The 21,250-nt window shown below is 40.8% G+C and overlaps 2 protein-coding genes across 2 annotated transcripts; one reads left to right on the top strand and one right to left on the bottom strand.

Moving 5' to 3' along the window:
* Window positions 1–1,208: 1,208 nt before the first annotated feature.
* LOC146498248 (caspase-8-like) lies at window positions 1,209–10,378 on the top strand. The gene is made up of 6 exons (XM_085141951.1): window positions 1,209–1,664; window positions 1,790–2,133; window positions 2,219–2,250; window positions 2,376–2,478; window positions 2,561–3,104; window positions 3,193–10,378. The coding sequence occupies exons 2-6, from the start codon at window positions 1,797–1,799 to the stop codon at window positions 3,329–3,331; spliced, it is 1,155 nt and encodes a 384-aa protein (XP_084998077.1). The 5' UTR covers window positions 1,209–1,664; window positions 1,790–1,796; the 3' UTR covers window positions 3,332–10,378.
* Window positions 10,379–17,563: 7,185 nt separating this feature from the next.
* On the bottom strand, window positions 17,564–21,186 carry LOC146498247 (caspase-8-like). Its single transcript, XM_085141959.1, has 2 exons — window positions 20,121–21,186; window positions 17,564–19,952 (listed from the first exon to the last, which is right to left on the bottom strand). Exons 1-2 carry the CDS (start codon window positions 20,216–20,218, stop codon window positions 19,802–19,804), a joined length of 249 nt encoding a protein of 82 aa, XP_084998085.1. The 5' UTR covers window positions 20,219–21,186; the 3' UTR covers window positions 17,564–19,801.
* Between the last annotated feature and the right edge of the window lie 64 nt (window positions 21,187–21,250).

Genomic DNA, 21,250 nt, shown 5'->3' with positions numbered 1-21,250 from the left:
TTCGACTGCCCGGGACATTTAAACAATGGAGAATCCGTATACAAACAAATTCATGCTTTTCTCCTCAACAGAGAGCGTTCCCCGATTGAACAACAGCGCCGTAAAATAAGAAGAATGGCGCCTAATTACAGACTTAATAATATTGACTTAGCAATGTGTCACGTGAAGATTCAGCAGCCAGATTAAGTGTTTACTGACAATTGACAGTGATAGCGGACATCATCATCACTATTCCAGTCAATCCTCTCCACACAGACAAGCATAAACACACTTGATGATCACTAAATCAAATTTAACACACGTTTGTAATGACGCCAATTCAGTTTACAATAGGGTTCATTTGCTCAGTCAGCAGGTGGCAGTATCCTCGTCCACTGGGGAGTAAACTGCCATTAAAAGAACAGAAGAAGAAGAAAACCCCTGCACATGCGCGGTACGGATCGGGTAGACCCGAGTTGTACGGTCCGACTTTGCACATGCGCAGTAAGGATCGGGGAGTTCCGATCCGTAACTGTCTTTTTAGTTTTTGTTTTTGTCTACATTGTACTGAAATGCTTCATTATTGCAAACATTTTAAGATATATTTAATATTCTTAACATTTTAACAGATACTCTGACCCATAACTATCGTAAAACGCTACGACCGGAAGTAGACACCATTCGCGCATGCGGGGTACCGATCGGGTTTCCGGTACGGATCGGGTAGTGACACCTGTCGCTACCCGATCCGTACCGGAAACCCGATCGGTACCCCGCATGCGCAAATCTTACGTCACTTCCTCTCTTTGCCAACATTGCGACATTCAATATATTTGAACGATACGGTTAGCGCCCAGTTAGCTCCTAGCATTTCTCAACAGCTCTGCCTCCTTTTCGACTCCCCGGGACATTTAAACAATGGATAATCCGTATACAAACAAATTCATGCTTTTCTCCTCAACAGAGAGCGTCCCCGATTGAACAACAGCGCCGTAAAATAAGAAGAATGGCGCCTAATTACAGAGTTAATAATACAGACTTAGCAATGTGTCACGTGAAGATTCATCAGCCAGATGAAGTGTTTACTGACAATTGACAGTGATAGCGGACATCATCATCACTATTCCAGTCAATCCTCTCCACACAGACAAGCATAAACACACTCGACTATCACTGAATCAAATTTAACGCACGTTTGTAATGACGCCAATTCAGTTTACAATAGGGTTCATCCGCTCGGTCAGAAGGTGGCAGTATCCTCGTACACTGGGGAGTACACTGCCATTAAACGAACAGAAGAAGAAGAAAACATCTGCACATGCGCGGTACGGATCGGGTAGACCCGATTTGTACGGTCCGACTTTGCACATGCGCAGTAAGGATCCGGGAGTCCCGATCCGTAACTATCTTTTTATTTTTCGTTTTTGTCTACATTGTACTGAAATGCTTCATTATTGCAAACATTTTAAGATATACTTATTATTCTTAACATCTTAACCGATACTCTGACCCGTAACTATCGTAAAACGCTACGACCGGAAGTAGACACCTTTCGCGCATGCGGGGTACCGATCGGGTTTCCGGTACGGATCGGGTAGCGACACGTGGGATAGTTTCGTGCTGGATGTTATTTGAGAGAAGGAACGAGGTTTCGTTTTCAAGGACAGCAGAAGTTCCAACTGACCGTAAGAGAATTACGTTTTATGTAATATAATGTGCAGCTATTGTTACGATAGTAAGCTGTAGTAAACTACTTCCTTCTCATAGACAGTAGTGTTTAGGATCACCTCTGACTCTTTCCTTTGCGCAGATTCAGCATGTCGGCCAAAGATGCAATGAGGAGCAATAAAACAGACATTCAAGATATTCTGTCCAGAAACCGCGAGCTAATTCTCAAGAAAGTTTATAAGAATAAGCTGATCACTCAGCGGGAGTACAACAATCTTAAAAGCATCAACAACGCAAACGTGGAGACACACGTCATTGAGCTCGTGGATACGATCATGAATAAAGGAGAAGAAAGATGCAAAGACTTCCTGAACCTCCTGCAAACCGATGGCGCCATTAAAGAAACTTTCCCTCAGCTGGCGAGTTTACAACTGACTTACACCCCCCTTTTATCCAAGCCTGTCCAAGTGTCTTCATGTCAGCACGGTAACACACACGTAACACTGTATAGAAACGCTGTGTCTCCTGTTGTGTTTGGTTGTTTAACTCAGTTTTATTGTTCTTCCCTCAGATGTTCTGCCACAAGATGGGAATATGTCAAAGGTGAGATGCTGATGCAGAAACAGCCTCCTACACTTGTGACATCGCTTGAGACAGATATGTAGATGAAATTCTGTGGTTACGCAGCCTGTAGTAACACATATAAAATCTTGGTGTCCACTCTTTAGGATGTTTATCAAATCATTAGCCGGCCCGTCGGCCTCTGCGTGATCATAAACAATAAGAACTTCTTGGATGGTTCACCAAGAAGAGGATCAGATAAAGACGCCCGTAAGTTTCAGGGGCAGATTTTTTATTCTTTCTTGTTAGTATCTGGTGCTTAAATATTTTTCTCTAATTACATTTTTTGCAGAAAGCTTGGCAGAGGTGTTCAGCTGGCTGGGCTTCAGAGTGCTGATGTGTAAAGACCTGACCAAGGATCAGATGGATCAGGCACTGACGTTTGTTGCTTCCCTGGCAGACATGTCTCAGCTGCAGAAGTTCAACTTTAAAGAGTGGGATGGCAGCAGCTTTGTTGATCCTCAGCAGGTTCTTGAGCACGGTGATGCTTTCATCTGCTCTATTCTGAGTCACAGAAAAAAGGGTGTTGTTTTGGGAACTGACAGGGACCCCTTCCCCATTAAAGAAATTACCCGAAAGTTCAGGGGGTGTGACCAGTCTGTCCTCACTGGTAAGCCCAAAGTGTTCCTGATCCAGGCCTGCCAAGGAAGTAACAAACAGCGTGGAGTGCAGTTGATGGAGACTGATGATGATACTTCACCATTGACCATCCCTGAGGAAGCTGATGTTCTGGTTGCCATGGCCACTGTTGAAGATCATGTTTCATTTAGACATATAGTCAATGGAAGCTGGTTCATTCAGTCTCTTTGTGAGCAGCTGAAGGAGCGCTGTCCCAGGTAATTGTTTTAAAATCACCAAACACATGTGTACACTGACCCTGACAGTGATATCAACATGTTTTTGTATCTCTATAAATGCTCTTAGGGGCGAGGACATCGTCTCCATCCTCCACTACGTGAACGATGATGTAGCACATAGCGAGACCTCCTCGTTGGACAAGCAGATGCCTGAAGTGAGATTCACCCTGAGAAAGAAACTTGTGCTGCCACCTCAGCGCACCTGAAGTCATCATGGAAATACAGCACATCTTACTGTGCAACTAGGGATGCATGATTAACTCAGAGTTACTTATTATGTTTCTTAAAATGTTTCCTTTATATTTTCCATCTTTCTCTCATCATTTTAAATCTTTTATTTTTCTAAATCTGAATCTCGCATTGAGGTGTTGCATTTTATTCATGTAGCAGTTTAATATCAAAGAATAAATCTCAGACTGGGAACACAACTGGTGTTATTTGTGTTGGGAGGTTTTTACATGTGCTGCAGTGAAGCTTCACGGGTGCTTTTCCTAAACTGAGCCTTTACATTCTTAAACCTAGTAACATTACCTAATCAATCAAAAAGGTTACTTTTTTTCTTCAAACAACAAATCTCACAACACTCTCCTGATAGTAACAATAAAAATGTTACATTTAACTTGTTATAATGTCTTTTAATTCTCTCAGAATACATCAGTTTGCTTCAGAACTGTTTGACTTGATTTCTCCCTCCACAAATCCTGAAAGATTACCATGGCTACTATATGTGGTTGAAAGAAACATGTTCCAGCAAAACCTTTTTTCAAAAATGTTGTTTATTTTCTTCTGTCCCTCATTTTGTTTTGTTTTTTTTTTCATGTGGATCTCTGAACTGTTAGATGAAGATAAATACTTGATTTAAAAAAGGAAGGTGAAGTTCAGAGAAGGACATCCCAGTGTTTGAGTGGTCTGTGCTGGAGCAAAGAGACCACAGCTGAAGCCTATTATGGTTAATAGGTATTGCGTAAGTGCTGTAGGAAACATCTGCACTGGCCTTCTATCGTCTGATCACACATTGAAGTCATCTGGGCAGTGCTGGAAAGTAACAGTCTTAAACAATCTGTCTATACGCATTGAAATCGCTATAAATAGTACTGAATATATCCAGATTCAAGTCATGTCATAGATATTAACGTATGATATGCAGCTTATAAATGTTTGGGCTGCCTGCAGAGATGAGCATCTCCCTGTGGTTTGTGTGCTTTGACACTTTCAAGAACCTGGCTTTCTGATCACTGATTACATCAGTGATCTGATTACATCACTGATTACATCACTGATTACATCAGTTGATCAATGTTTATTGTTAGTCTTTCAACCCAGTGTTAATAGGGTTGAAATTGAATCCATAAAGAAAGAACGGGTAGAGCCAAAAAACACCTTTGGTTACACGCTTGTCCATAAGTGACAGTGGCTTCCTTCTCAGGCTCCTCAGAAGCTGGTGTGCCCTCTGACTCTCACCTCCCTGCACTCCTCCATCTCATCCTATATGCAAGTCTGACTGAGTGAAATCCAGAATTTAAAAAACTCTACATCACTCAGCCCTCTGCTTCCTGAAGTGTGGACACAGGTTGAAAATGTGGGAGTCTTGCTGTCCACTACAAAGGACACTGAATCAAACATTTGTTTAAGGTTTAGTGGGATAGGTTTACTGTACATTTCTGAAATCCTACTAAGTTTAAAATAAGAATTGCCAAGAATATTGAATGAAAAAAAATTGACTTTTAGCAACAGAAACATAATATCTACAAATGTATCTATTTAGATTGTAAGGCCAACAAGGGACAATTGTTGAAAATTAGCAGTAGCTATAAACCTATGTGCGGTACATCAGTTTCATGTCTTGCACTTGAACTATGTTAAACTGCACTGTCCCTTTTAAATAAATAAATTCAAATGATCAAATTAAAAAAAAAATCACTTAAGCTCCCTTGTTGCTATAACATGTGAAATGGCCATCATTTTGAAAAGCAAGCATGTTGCCTGTGTTACGGATTCAAATATTGGGAATGGATACAAGAGGAAAACCCAAAATAACCACACTGGTCCGGCCGGGTCAAGTCAAACGATGATTTAATGAACACACGCGTGGGAGATGGACACCATACAGCAGACAGCATCAGATCTCAAAATGGTGGAGCCTTGATCAAACTCTTATAGCCTCTAATGGCCCCCACCTAATCATAAAAGCCTAAACATTCACATTCTTTCTCACACAGCGCCTAAGCTACGACCTTGGCTCCCTGTTTATCTGCTCCTGGTGAGGTGGGGCAGTATGCTCTGTTCTCTTCTAATCAGACAAATAAGGCGATGACTTTCTGTGAACAATATTTCTTATAACTCAGCAGTATAATGCATCATAAAACAATATCATTCATTCACAATAAATCAACAGTCTAATGTAATGCAAATCAGTTTACCAAATGTAATAATTATCACCTTCTTCTAGTTCAGGAGCATAATGCAAACTGAAACTACATAATAATTCACAATCTTTAATTAGGGGTCTAACATGGCATAAAATAATATCATAATCCCACAATTCCCCCTGATGAGCTCTTTAGACTTAAAGAGCTCACTTACACCCTGCAATCCAATGTTGCCGGGTTCATTTCTCCTTACTCCTGAGGCCCTTTGTCCCCCTGTTGGGTGAACCATATGTGACACGACCTCTGTGTTTACGCAGTTCAGATGCAAGAAAAACTATTATTACAACAACAACAGTAGGTACAGATGATACTCCCATCACTCCCCAGTTCTCCCACAGCTTTATTTCGGTGCTACCTTATACCCTCCAAACGTACTCAGACTAGAACCTCTGTCCGAGGAGCTTTTAACCTTTATTTTATTGCTGTAGGCACCAGTGTCTTCCAGTCGGGTGATCCTCTGCTCTCGTTTCCTTCGACCTCAGGGGTTAGACAACCCTTCAGTCGTTGCACAGATCAGGGGATTATTCTGCCCCGATTTCAAACAATGATCTGTGTATTCTGGGATCACAGCTGTGTTCCCCAGGAAAAGGAACAGAAAGGTGTTCTCCTTATGACCAACAGCCTCTCGAACGTCGTTGGTGTGGTGTTCCTGGATTTCCGTCAACCCCTTCGTGGTTATCGCTGTGTTTATTTGATCCATCCTTTTTAGGTGACTAACTGGAGCCCAAAATGCCATGACACTTGAACCCAGTTGATGTTTCAGCAGTCACCGTAACTGTCTCTGCTGCCAAGGATCCTCGTATATCTGTGACCTCGTCTGGTGTCTGTTCCTTTCTCTGTAAGAGACAGAAAACCAAAACACCTCTCTTCCTAGCTCTAACAATCTAATGTTGCTGTCTACTGATCTTTTGGTGATTCAGAATTTGTTTAGAACATTCAGAATGTCCCAAGGACTTATCCTAATTTAGTGTATGTGTGTGTAAGCGTGTTTGCATTTAGCCTGCTGCACTCAAGGCATTTCCTACACTTTATCAGTCCGGACTATCGCCGAACGAAGCTTATGACCTTCAAAAGACCGAGTGCCAACTCATTATAAGCACATTTGCAAGATATATATAAAAATGATTAAAACCACTCATTCTAATAAAAGACATAAAAAACAAATTAGCCATTTCTAATTCTAACATGTGTCCATTCAATTAAGCTAGAAAATTTAAAAAAAAGGTTAGTGACCTCATATCTTAGAAAGTATCAGACTTTCTCCTATCCAATGTCGTTGCTCCAGTCTTGTTATCCTGTGTTAGGGAATGAAATCAATTTAATTGTCATGTTAGATCTGTTCAACTCCTGGCTCCGCCCAGAGCCTGCGTCTTCACAATTGTCTACAAACAAAACCTGTATTATTATGAACTTCACTTCAACATGAACTTGTTGACTACTTTTGACACCTGTAGATAGAAGATTAACATGGGGTTATAACAATCACTGTAATACAAATGTTAATATGTCAATAGCTTCAATAAATGTTCAATGCAATGTTTGTTATATGATTCTAATGTAACAATAATGCTGATGCTAAAATAACAGTAAAACACACCCTTTTTATCCCTTACTGACCACAGCAGGGGCATCTATGTTTTAATTCAGCCATGAAGCTCACCTGATTCATCACTGAGCCCCACCGGCACTGGCATCTGACAGGGTGGTGCTGCATATTCTTCCTTTAATGTCACTATTTTCAATCTGTTAATTAGAGTGCTTAAACATGAAGTAGACTACATCCACTACAAGTCAATACAACTGTGAATGTGGCCAATTATCAATCTATTACCAATCAATAACAAAAAATAGCTTTTATTTTATGCATGCTTTTAGTCAACCACTCACCCACAGGATCTCCAATCCCAGAAAATTCCTTCTCCTCATTTAATAAGTCTGTCCTCCTTCCATGCCCTGGTAACTGGTCCATCCAGAGCTGTATCATTATGAAATATACATACAACAAGCCAAACCACACCTTGGTCACACCAACCCTTTTCCGCCCTGAAGATGTCCAACGCCATCTTAGTCTGGATTGTCAAAGGTGATTTTAACGCTGATTGTTCCGACAATCCATTTATAACATTTCCTGGTCAGATTAGCCAATCTCTGCACACTGGAATAAACATACTCAACATGATCAACATTTTTCCTGCGTGTTTTTCATCATCTTATTGATTCCAGCGCTCCATCCTTATGTGATTTGTTGCATTATGTTTATCTAGAACTCCACTCTGTCTCTAAATGTTTGAAGAATTTTTCATGTTTGGGGTCAAATCTTAAGAATTTGACCATACGTGAAATTAATGGTGTTATTGTAACATGGTAGACCAGTGTGCCTGTGTTAATTCAGCTCCATATTATTGTGTGAAGTTGCACTGGGTTGGGAGTGGTTTTTTGTGTGTGTGTCACATTTTTGGTGAGCCAATGGCTGGAATGGGGTTGGACTAATTAGAGGCAGGTGTACTTGATTGCACTGATACACTGGTCTACTTATAGCCCACACTACAAACACTGCTGTGTCATTTTGTCTCTCTGTGCATGTATGTAATGTGATAATCTGATATGTTTGGGATGGATGGGTTTTGCGCTATGAATTTTATACTGAAGGTGTCATTTTGTCTCTCTGTGCAGGCCAGGGCCTATTATATGCCACAGCCTAAAGGCAGCATAGTTGCACAGGTTGGAGTGATCACTGGCTATATGCTTGCAGGGTGGTGGGTCTCCAAGGACAACTTCTACCCCTGTTAAAGGCAACATGTGGAGTGCAACTGGCCGTGTGGCATAGCTGGCTCTGGCCTTGGGACTGTGTGTTTTTATTTGATTCATGAATGGGACACTGGACTGTTTTATCTTTTATCTCTTGATATTTTTTGTCACTAAATTATCTTTTAGAATTTTATTGACTGTCATCGTTTTGCCCACGACTGAGACGGTTGGTCAGACCTAAAATCTTTCTTTGGGTGTGTTACATTATCACCCCCATCGGGGCTTACCTTTCCCACTTCTGATGATATTCCTCCCTATTCTTTGCAAGTACCCCGTTTTGGTGGCGAGAAACTGTTGGTGTGGTCAAGTGGGCGCTGTAAAAACAAAAGCTCAGGACAGAACAGCTATCAGTCATGTACTTCATACAAAATTAGCATATATTCAATTTCATATTGATCCTCTGAGTGTAATGGTACGTTTTAATTTGAATTTATCAAAGCTAAACACAATAATTTTTCTTTATTTTGCTCTTGTTCTTGTGCAGCACCACATCTCAGCACATGCCCCTGTCGGTTCTATGTTACTTTTCTAAATTATTGACTATTTCAATGGAGAACCTAAATGACTTTGACCAACGTTTGTCATTACATATCTCTATTTTGAAAGTGACAGTCTATCATTCCCCTGTATCAATAGAGTTTTTTCTTGCTTTTTCTATCAAAATTGATTGACTTTTTACAGTGGCCCGCTATGGTTAATAATAACATGTTCAGTCATGAGTGAAATCAAAGCTTCTCTTCACTTTAGCATTTAACATTCCCAACAATATAATGTGCTGCATTAATCGAAACACAGCTAATAAAACCCAATTTTCTTGATGGAAACATCAGTAGCTCAAAATTAGCAACCAAAGGGTTAAGTCTGCAGTTCACACTCATGTGAAGCTACAGCCTCCCCCCCTAGTCTCTGTCCTTCTACTCCTGCAAAAACAAAACAAAGCGAGACAAAACATCCACCCTTCTTTTACAGGCTGGGTGAATTGTTTGTAGACATGTACTAATCCTAAAGTCGGTACCGTTTTTGTCTCAGTATCAAGTCAGTTAAAACTTTTAGTCATCAGTCCATCACAGTCCAGTCACATGCATACATTCACACACATTCATACCAGATATTGCTGATAATGGAGTCTCACGCGCAACCTAATCAAGCCTCCATCACCAGCAAGATGACGTCATCATTTTAAAGGAAAACAGTTCCTTGTTTTTTTTTTTTTGGACTGGATTGACTCGCTGCAATCCTTTTAGGTTCAGGACTTCTCATGTGATCAATGTCCCATATAAGTGAATTTCTCCAGAGCCCATTATAATCATGGAGAAAAATACTTTGCAACTGTTTTCAGTAAGAATGTTTATAGCGCTTTAAAGTTCAATCTCTCAGGCCTGGATTAAAGAGCTGATTTGTTAAATCAGGAACTCACAAAATACCAAAATATCACCACCGGTGGATCACTCCTCTCAGATGTTCTTATTTCAGTGCACTGTAACAAAAGCAAAGACAAACGTAACCAATAAAATACTCATATAATAACAAATACTGGGGCCCGTTGGAAACATGTCCAAGCATAAAACCATCTTTCTCTCTCTTAGAGAAAGAAAACAATCCAAACCTCACTGATAAAATCAACCTAGTGTTAAGCAAAACCCAAAATCAACCAAAACTTCACCAGAAAGTTTTCCTCCGTCCCAGGACAATATTGTGTAAGCATACAGGTACCGTAACTTCTTTTGCACTGACAAAAAACATGTTGGACTTATTTCAGTCAATAGTGGACACTAGTTGCACACAAATGTTTTGCTTTGGTAGAAACTTAAACAACTGAGTTAAATCAACACAACCTTTTCATATTCAGTTAACCTATGCATTTTGAGTTCATATTACACGATTAAGACATGTTCAGATGGAGTAAGTTAAGCTCCTGGAATATTTTAATCCTTCACAATTCTGTCATTTTATTTCAACACTATTCAATAACTTTTATCCAAATTCTACTTGGTCCCTTAAATACTACATGTTGTCTTCATATTGCCTACGGTTCAACAAAGTCTAAATTCTGATTACCATAAAAATTGAATGGGTCTACAACAACTACCATCCTCCTATCTTTATCCTAATTGCACGAGGGCTGGGAAATACCTCTAAAGTGATAGGTTACGAGGCAGGGTGCACCCCGAACCGGTCACCAGTCTATCACCTAGAAACAAACAACCATTTACACTTACATTCACGGATAATTTAGAATCATCAATTAACCTAGCTCTAATAGCTTCATGACTTTTCACTGTGGCAGGAAACCAGAATACCCAGAGAGAAACCACTGCAAACTAGCCAGACTGTGGACTTGCACCCCAGAACCTTCTTACTGTGGAGCAACAGCACTCACCAGCATGCCAACAATGTAGGAAATACAGGGAAGCTATGATTTCCTGTTGAATTTTGTACAGATCTTTAAAGTCTGAGGCAATTGTGTTAAATACACGTGGGATGCTTACGTAAATCCAAGGGCTGGCCCCCTTTTCTTTTTTTCTTTTCTTTTATTTATTTATTTTTTTTTTCAGTGTGTTCCTCCTTCAATTAAATCTCAATCACAAAAATGTGGCGCTCCGAAATAAGGCTCACACCGTTAATTCATCATTTTCACTCTGTACCACTGCTCCTTATCAGGCTGTGCGAAGCACAGTAAACAATTCAGTCGAGGCCTTGAGCCATAAACAGACATCACTCACAGACATTGTTTTCATAACCAAACTGCTCTAGACCCTGTCCCCTAAATCTGCACAAATGCCCTCTGGGTGACATGAATTGCATTTAACCAATTAACAATCAATGGCTTCTTGTTATTGTAACAGATTCTGTATTTGGACATTTGTGTGCAGCATTTTGCGTATCAGCATAGCATTTGTTAGTAAAGCATTCTTCATTGCAGCAGCGTGTGTGTATCAGTCTTCATTGCACAAACATGTGTATGTGTGTATGTGTGTGTGTGTGGAACACTTCTCAGTGAATTGAATCAGCATTTCAATTTGTGTGCGTGTGTGTGTGTCATTTCTCAGTCAATCAACGAGTGCATATGTGTTCATATGTGTGTGAGTCAGTGTATGTAAATGTGTGTGTTTGTGTGTGTGTTTGTGTTCATCACTTTCCTGTTCTGGTGTTCTGGGTAAACCACGGCCTGAAGCGCGCTCTGGGGTCCTGCCCTCCCCCTTTTCAGTCCGTTTGGGTCCATTGGTGCTGCTGCCCAAAGTTCTCTCCATACTGGTTCTGGACCCCAATTGAGGCAGTCCTTTTCTCCAGTGTCCTGCATCTTCTCCTTGTCCAGCTCCTCCTTAACTTGACCCTTTTTGCTTCTGTAGGTCCTTCAGGGTTTGCTCCTGCTGTTGGAGCTTCTCGTCAGGTTTGACAACCTCCTGCTCCAGCAAGCTCCGGCCTGATTTTAAGTCCTGTATCTGGGACTCCAAGCCTGACTGATGGGTTCGATTAGCAGCCAGCTCCTCCTGAGGCATGCTCAGTTTCTGCTCTGATGTCTTGAGCTCTCACTGAGGGCAGAAACCTCAGAGTCTTTTCCGTACACGTCAGATTGAAGTTTATTGATGTTTTCCTTGCTTTGCTCCACGGCCTTCTGCAGCTCTGCTGTTCGGCTCTTCTCAGAGGTCAGCTCCTGACCGAGCCCCGACACCTGTGCCTTCAGCTTATGTTCTTCTGCTGCTTTTGTCCAATCTGAGGTGCCTTCTGACCTCAGTTACTCCTCGTGTCTCTGGCACGCCCTTTTTGCTGCCCGATCATCCGTGTTGGTCCGTCACTGTCCTGCACAGTTTTAATGCAGAGTTGTTAAGGTCAGCATTCTTTTGCTCGGCCTCACTTTTCATCCGGGCTTAATAGGCGTCTCGTCACAGCTCTGTCAGCTGAAGCTGTCTGGAAATCTCCCCCGTGTAGTGAAACGGGCCTTGGATTTAACGTTCTCCGTCTCCGCTGCATGAGATCTCTTTCCTGCAGCACTGTTGACATTCTCAGGCTGTTGTTGTGAGTCCAGCTGCTGTAGCATTTAGTCAGGGTCACATCAAAGATGGTAGAAGGGAGAGCCAAGATGGTAGAGGGGAGAGCAGGAGTCCAGGTCAGCCTCGGCTTTCCGGGCCGACAAAGCAGCCTGTAATTAAGCATAAAGAGAAAAAACAAAAACAAAAACAAAAACAGACGAACAGGAAAATGATGTTGTTTGAAAATAATGTTGTTTTGGCTATGTTATTCAGAGAGGGGCCAGGCCCTGTGTCAGCCTTCTCCCCCCCTTTTTTTTGTTTTTTCTCACTATATAATCAACTCATAACCCACCAAGTTGACAGGACAACACAAGTACACGTTAAAATTCTTAAGATCATGTTTAATAATTCAAAAAAGGAATTTTATTTCATTCAGTAATCACTTGTATTAATCAATCACAGGAAAACATGTCACAATTTGACTCTTTTAACCACTAAATTTGTTGTTTCATCACTGGTTTGTGATTTACCAGTGTCTGTCTTTTTGAAGTCAAGTTGTTGTCCTGCAACCCAGAGAGTTTAATTGTTAGTAGTGGATAAACTTTATCATTTAACATCAGGTGTATGTTAAGTTTCGCTGCTTTAAACTTGCTGGAAAATCTTCACATGTTCATGAATGTAAGCTGTTTCTTCATTGCGTGTATGTGCGTTTGTGGGTTATTTTAACTTTTTCTCCAACAAGGCATTTCTCTAATTGTGTATGTTTTTAATTTTGTTTCCCAAATTTTGATTTCCCACCTTAAATAACAGCATTCCATGTCTTCAGCCAGGAATTAGAGCTTGCTTGTGAGATTCAGGGACACATGGTGCCAAAAACAATTCAGTGAAAAACTTGCCTGAACATTTCCAGTGATGGTAACCGATAACTGGAGGAGAAGATGTCCTTTTAGCTTCTTTTTCGGGTGGGGACAAAGTGAGAGGTCAAGCTGTAAAATTTTGAGCCAGAGCTTGGCATGTGTGTCGTCCCAATTTTATTAATCTATCCTTTTGCTGCTGTACTCAGGTTTCCAAGTTGAGAGAAATCCACCTGTATTAAGAGACTAAAACATTCATTTACTATTTTTCTTAAAACATCCATTTGGTTCATCTGCCTAGATTTTACTCTCTCTCTTGGTGCATAGTTCACACAGTCAGGCAGTTGCCTTTTATGGGCATGCAAGTTTCCGGTCACTTACCCCCAGCAGCTGCGAAGCCGTCTCTCCCATATCAAAACTCAGCCAAACATCAAACATTCACCGTAGTCATTCAAAACTTTATTTGTAATATTATAATCAGCAAAATCAGCGTCTTAATTACAGGCATGTTTCATTGTTTGCAAATCATAATTATAAAACTCAATAACACGCTAAACAGGAAGTCCTCTGTGGGCTTCACAGCAGCCACCTCATTTGCATGTTCACACAAAATAGCTCGCAGCGCTGCAGCGCGCTATCGTCACACACAGCCTCGTTTTACACTCAACTCTCTATTATATTACAAAGACGTCTTATATTTACAATCACTCTCAGGCCTGAAAGTTTTAGCGCCTACACAATTTTGACAAATTTAAGATAATGGGTCCAACCGAAGAAAGTCCAACTTTTTCTAATCAATTAACCAGTATCAGCCTCTAACTGAGATGAGATGAGATGAGATGAGATAGCCTTTATTTGTCAGTTGCAGGTCTTTTGCCCACAACCGAGATGACAGACCTTGCCGACCGTACATACAATACACAAACATCACATTGGGAAGACAGGTCAGGCTAGGTAGCGAGGAAAAAAACATCGAAATGTGTAACACAGAAGGATAATACAGGAATGCACAGATATCAACACACCATAGCACAATAAACACAGACAAGCAACATGGGAAAGAGTTCCAGTGTGTACATCTGATCTGGGACCGCTGCAATCTTTCGACTGCGCCTCCAACTGACCCAATGTCCACATCAGAGGGGAGGTAAGCGTTGGAGGTGGCGTTGGATCCGGGGTAGGGAGGGTGATGCGTCGGTGAGTGCTTATCAGTATCAGTATATGTATGTGTGTGCGTTTCCATAGTTCAGCTGAGACAGTGTCCTTCGCCCTGCCAGGCTAAGTAAACAGTCTTCCAGCCAACCCAGGTGGCCTTGCATGGAATGGGAAGGAACAGACTAAACACAGTCGTTATCAGGGTGTTTTGTTCAGCTCCGGCCTTGTAGCTGGCGCCGAGAGGGTATCCACATGAAGTGATGTTATTTTTTACTTTAGTGCGAACAGCTCATATGAATTTCAAAGCAGTTCTACAGTCCAACACTGGTCTCTTAATCTCCCGTTGGAGAGCCGCGAGCTTCGCCATACTTGCGTTCTGTGATGTTGTCATTTCTTGTGCTCAAGGAGCCGATTTCAGAGAACTCACGGCAGTGTGCCTCCCCGAGATGTCATCCAATTTTGCGCCCAGAGATGTTATTCCGGGCTAGCCCTTCCGAGATGTATCCAGTCTGCAGTCAGAGATCTTATTCTGAGTATTCACAGCAGCCGTAGCCTCTCCAAGATCTTATCCGTGCTGACTCAATGAGCCCATTTTGAGAAACTCACACCTCTCCCATTGTTCCAATCCCAGCGGGCAGCCTTGTGTGGGTTTGAACAGCCAGTTCCGCTTTCTTAATTCTTCGATAAGTCAGGGCCAAGCCAGCTCCGATCCGCCAGAACCCTGTTACCATGGTTCCAAATAGGTAGATATCTTCAGCACTCAGGCTCACCCAAGCCCAAACTTCTCGTTGAAAGGGGTGTCAATTGCATTCAGAGACCAGTTGATTCAATCCATAATTCCTCTTTTAGGTTTTAGAGAACAGACTGTGAGAGAATGTTCCAGGGAAAATACAAAAAAACCACGAGACTAGACAAGGACATCAGCAGGGAAGATAAGGGAGAGGAGAAAAAGTGCGTCCGCCTCCTCCGAGAGCCAAAGAAAAGCACTGTATCTGGCCTCATCTCTAAAGTCCCTAACTCAATTTAAAGTGTCCAAAAAAGCGCAGATAAGGAGCCTCTAACTCCTAGCTTGTTCCAGGATGCCCTGTACCCCACAGTCAAGCCAACTGAACTAACCCTGTTCGCCGACAGGTCAAGGTCGCGCGTCCGCGGCCAGGAGGGAGCGTAACCTCCGGGCTATGCGCCTCTTAGTGGCCTCTAACCAACGTTCTAACAAAATTTATAATACTTTTAAACAACAGACAACACCCAAAAAACAAGAGTATGACTGAGGCAGATGCAACGTTATGGACAATGGAGCCTCTAACTCTCAACATAGCCAACACAGATGCAATCTTTTAAACCAATGGAGCCTCTAACTCACAAACTGACCAATTCCCTATCAAACTACCTGAGCCTCTAACTCAGTATTATTTTCTTTACCTGAGCCTCTAACTCAGTATTATTTTCCTTTATCTTGAGCCTCTAACTCAGTATTGTAACTTATAAGCTTATTTCAAGTTTCAAAACTCATGAGATTTTTCATCAAAATCAAAACAGGCCTTCACCAGTAATTTCAGTGAGTAGACTTTTAATTTATACAGACCAATTTGGCACAGTTTGGATTTACATTCAACAGGTTGTGCCTCACCTTTAAATGTGCCGGCTTGCCCACTCACGTCAGACCACTGGCTCGTGCCTGCCCGTTCAACCACCTCGGACCGTCCAAACCTCCAAAACGTCCATCCCAATACCACAGGACGAGCCCCCAAAACTGTTACGGATTCAAATATTGGGAATGGATACAAGAGGAAAACCAAAATAACAACACTGGTCCGGCCGGGTCAAGTCAAACGATGATTTAATGAACACACGCGTGGGAGATGGACACCATACACAGACAGCATCAGATCTCAAAATGGTGGAGCCTTGATCAAACTCTTATAGCCTCTAGTGGCCCCCACCTAATCATCAGGGCCTAAACATTCTTTCTCACACAGCGCCTAAGCTACGACCTTGGCTCCCTGTTTATCTGCTCCTGATGAAATGGGGCAGTATGCTCTGTTCTCTTCTAATCAGACAAATGAGACGATGACTTTCTGCAAACAGTATTTCTTATAACTCAGCAGTATAATGCATCATAAAACAATATCATTCATTCACAATAAATCAGCAGTCTAATATAATGCAAATCAGTTTACCAAATGTAATAATTATCACCTTCTTCTAATTCAAGAGCACAATACAAACTAAAACTACATAATAATTCACAATCTTTAATTAGGGGTCTAACATGGCATAAAATAATATTATAATCCAACACGTCCTACCCGGACACCGGCCGTCGAAGGATCCTACCGATCCTTCTGAGCATTCTTCCCCTGAATTTGGACACAGCCATTGTCAGTTCATCTGTTAATCTCTCCACAGTAGTCATAGTCTTCCATAGTTGTCATAGGTTTCACAGTTTGGTTATAGTTTTTTCACAGTTTATTCATAGTTTTATGTTGCTAATGTTATCGGCCGCAATGAAGGCTTGCTTTTTGTTAAAACCTGCAACTCCTCTGTCAGCATCTGCTTTTGGGTCCTGTTCCAAAAACACACGGCACACCCGGCCGTGACATAGCGGCTTCTGGGTCCAAACTCCTCTTCAGTTCTCAAAGTCAAACTAACCCTGCAGCGTCACTGAGAGTTACAAACTGTCTAAATTGTTTCATCTTTCATAAAATGATCGATGTAGCTGCTCTACCAGTTGTAACAATTAAGTTTAACACTAAGGCATCCATGAAAACAGGAATTATGACGTTTAACAGGCTTAAGTTAGCACAGTATTAGTTTCCATTTAAACATAATATACCATGTTCTGACTGAGGGATTTCTGAAAAATGAAAATGTAAAGCTCTGCTATCACTTCAGACATAAATGAAAACAGAAAACTAAACAGTAGTGACGTTTGTAGGATTACTGAATGTCCTTTGGCCATTAATTCAAAAAAACAGAACTTCTAAACACACGAAAATACTCCCGCTACATTTATGTTCCATTTAAAGTAATCAGACACTAAACCTGAAAATGAAGTCAATCACACATGAATCCAAAGGTTACAAAAATTAAAATGACTCAAAGCAAGATGCACCTTCGGGTCTTATTCTCCTCATGTGGGAATATTAACATAATTTTACATTTAGTTTTAAAGTAGTTTAATAAGAATAAAGCAAGTATAAGTCAGCTTAAACTGTTTTGACTGACTTAGAATTGACTCCATGTAACTTTAAAATTTAGAAAAATAAAAGATTTAGAATGATAAAAACGGACAGAAAATATTGCAAGAAATATGGTATGAAACCCTGAATTAATCATCTATTCTTAATTATGGAGTAAGGTGTGCTGCGGTGATTTAGATGGTGATTTGTGGTGATTCTGTTGCACCCAGGTGGCAGCACAAATTTCTTCCTCAGGGTGAAGCTCATTTCAGGCCTCACAGACTCATGTTAAAATGCCCAACACTACAAAAACACTATACTGCAAACTATATATAGTTTTCATAGTTTTAACAATATTAATATCCTGTTCATATCCTGTACATAGCTTGTACACTCACTACAGCCTGTACATACTTATAGTTATATCATATTCATAATATACCTTCACACCGTGTACATTGTAAAATACCTATAATAGATCAATATTCTGTAATATATCTATATTATTGCTAAAGCACTTTCTGGATGGATGCACACTGCATTTCGTTGCCTTGTACTTGTGACATGTGCAATGATAATAAAGTTGAATTCTATTCTATTCTATTCTATTCTATTCTATTCTATTCTAAAAGAATAAACATGTTTACAGCTTTAGGGATTTATAGCCAGTTTAATTTCCCATTAAAAGGCCAGCTGTGAGACAGTCACTGTATACTTGAATAAAAAAGGGCTGAGGAATTTGGAATAATTAAACACCAAAACCAAAATTTAGAATTAAACTATAAAGAAAAACAACACCAGTCATTCCTTTTAAAAAATATATAATTTTTTATAATTGTCTATTATTATATTTCTTTTTGTTTTGAGTCATTAAGTATACAAGTTCATTTGTTGTATATCATACACAGGACCTAACAAAATATCACACGTTTCTACAAATAAAGGGTTGAAAACAATATATACGACAGTGAAATTTTCCTTTTTATTTATTGAATTCATGTCCCAAAAGAAAGTAATTTGCTTATAATAATTGTCACCATATTTCTACTACTCTTATGTAATTTCTTTTGAAATTGTACTTAACATATATCTGTAATTAGTCATAACAAGTTGTGGGTTGGATGCTTGAAAGTCTGAAACCAGAGCATATAGAAGGTGAAGGAGTCTGGTTCCCGCTCAGGTGATGTAGACTACTCTGAAAAGTACTACTACTCTGATTTTATTAGACCAGCAGCACCAAAAGTATGATGTCTCCCCAACTTTAAATACAGGACACAGGCACTTCTGCCTATATGTAAACACCAATAAAAACACAATAATATACATTTTAGTAATCACCTCAGTGCCCAAATTCAATGACATGTACACATTAAATGGCATTATTAATCAGTTTTTAAATGTGGAGGAACGGTTTGTAAAACAAATGACCACCACTTAATCATAATTCAGTAGCGTATAATTATGTGGCAGAAAAAAAGACGACCCAGGGTCCCTGACCAGTTATGAATTATATTATTATTGTATGTATATTTGGTATTGCTGTCCTTCTCCCTGTTTGCGGGTGTGTGTGTGTGTGTATATGTGTTTTGGCGAGCGCCGGTTTGCGGGCGCCTTCAGGCCTAGTGGGTGTGGCCCTGCTGGCGGACTGGCCACACCCGAAGCCACACACCTGCTGATCAGGCCTCGTCGGGGGAGCTACTTAGGAGAGTCTTGGAGCTCCCCCACGACGCGGGATCATTGCGTGAGACTCCACGTTAGTCACCCAGTTGAGCTTGGTTAGTGTGTGTGTGTGTGTGTGTGTGTGTGTGTGTGTGTGTGTGTGTGTGTGTGTGTGTGTGTGTGTGTGTGTGCGCGCCCGCGGTTGTATGTGTCCTGACGGCTGCTTCTATTGTGTTCCCAGGAGAGGTGTGGAGTGCCAGACAGCAGCAGCACGGGGAGTGCTGAGACACTGGAGCGGAGAGCACAAACACTGGGAGAAGACACGACACGGGAGTCTGGGGAAAGCACGGGGATTTATTGTTGTTTAGTTCCATACACTGTAAATAAATGCACTGTTTAGACACAGAGCACCGCGCCTGGGTCCTCCTTCCCTACACCTCCACGGTCTGCCAGCCAGACTGTGACAAACAATTTCAGAAGCTAGATTTTATAACCACATTTTATATACTATGATATTTTATTTGATTCTTGAGATGAGATCAAAATAGAAATTCATTCATACATACACACTGTAAACCAGGCTCATCAAGTCTATGTGAATCTGGGACTTATTTTTGGTCACAGGCGGGTGACAGGTTTGAGGACGAGCTTCTTGGTGAGAGTGAATCTGGGCTCTGGCATTTGTTTGTATTTGTGGATGAAAAACTCTCTTTTGCTGACCTCCCTGTTCACACGTGTCAGGACAGTGAGGATATCATCCATCTCCTGACTGCAAGGAAAACATCAGAAACACACTAAAAAAAGACAACTTGAATTTTTGGAATATTTGAAACATTGACCTTTCTGATGTTTTACATAAGCACATCTTACATCACCAAAAGCAGACCTACATATTACTGTTTTCTTCCAAAGTAGCATTGTATCCTATTTCTCTCACCTTTCTGCTGATCTTGTCAGCTGCTTGCACAGCTCCTGGGTGTAGATACATCCTGTGACTCTGTTTTGAAACGTCACGAAATCCTCCACGGTGGCCATGCCGATCAGAAAGTCTGCTTCTGAAGGCACTGTCTCAAACTCTCTCCCCGGGTCTGCATTTCCTTCCAAGAAGAATTGTGTCTCCCTCCCATCCTCTTCAGGCCCCAAGCTGAAGGGACAGTATCCAGAATTTGCTTCTTCTTTTTTCAAAGCGGTCTTAAACAATAATCATTGGCTGCTTCTTCAATCATTTTTAGTTCAATTCTTTTATCTGATCTGAGGATGTTTTTCCTTTATCTTTAGGCACTTTCTAAAAACACATTTCTTCAAATTTATCGGATGCAAACTGTCAGTCCCTATAAAGATAGTGGACAGAAAACTATCTACAGCAGGTGAACAGTACATGAAATCCATGTCCCTAATAAATATGAAGAAAATCTAGCACCTGAGAGATCTGGCCCTTCAGTTTATCCAGCTACTGCTCACTTAAGTCTCATCAGACAAGGTCTTCGTGGAAGGGTGGCTGTCAACAAGCCATTCTTAAAAGGAAACGGGAAGAATGGGTTGAGGCATGCCAGATAACACAAGACCTGCAATGAAATCAGTCCAGCTCTTATGTAGTGACGGATCCAAATGTAAAACTTTTGGTGTGTGATTCTTATATAATGTTTTTTTCTTCTTTGAGGGCTCAAAGTGCTTTATGCAACCTGTCTCATTCACCTGTGGTTGTCACTGTATACAGAGGTCAAGAGAGAGGTACAACACTGGTCTATATGATGTAATGCTGTCTGGTTTGAAGCAGCATTTTAACCAGTACCTTATATAACCTATTACACCTCGGCAGCTCCTTTACCTGTAATGTTTATGTTTGGCAGTTGCTCAAATATTAAGAAGTGGTGTAAGAGTGTAAGATTTGATTTTATGATTCTTAGGTGAAAAACACTTTTCTAGAGTTTGGAAAACACCAAATAAAAAATTCCTATTTATATTTAAGAAATGACAAAAATGTACCATTTCATTTGCCACTGTGGATAATTTTTATTCAGTTCATAATTACAAAAATCACATTTATCAAACCAAACACACACAGTG

The sequence above is a fragment of the Neolamprologus multifasciatus genome, chromosome 18, assembly GCF_963576455.1.
Source record: "Neolamprologus multifasciatus chromosome 18, fNeoMul1.2, whole genome shotgun sequence".
Classification (NCBI taxonomy): domain Eukaryota; kingdom Metazoa; phylum Chordata; class Actinopteri; order Cichliformes; family Cichlidae; genus Neolamprologus; species Neolamprologus multifasciatus.
Note: the sequence above shows the minus strand (reverse complement) of the source record. Positions and strands in the feature narration are given on the sequence as shown.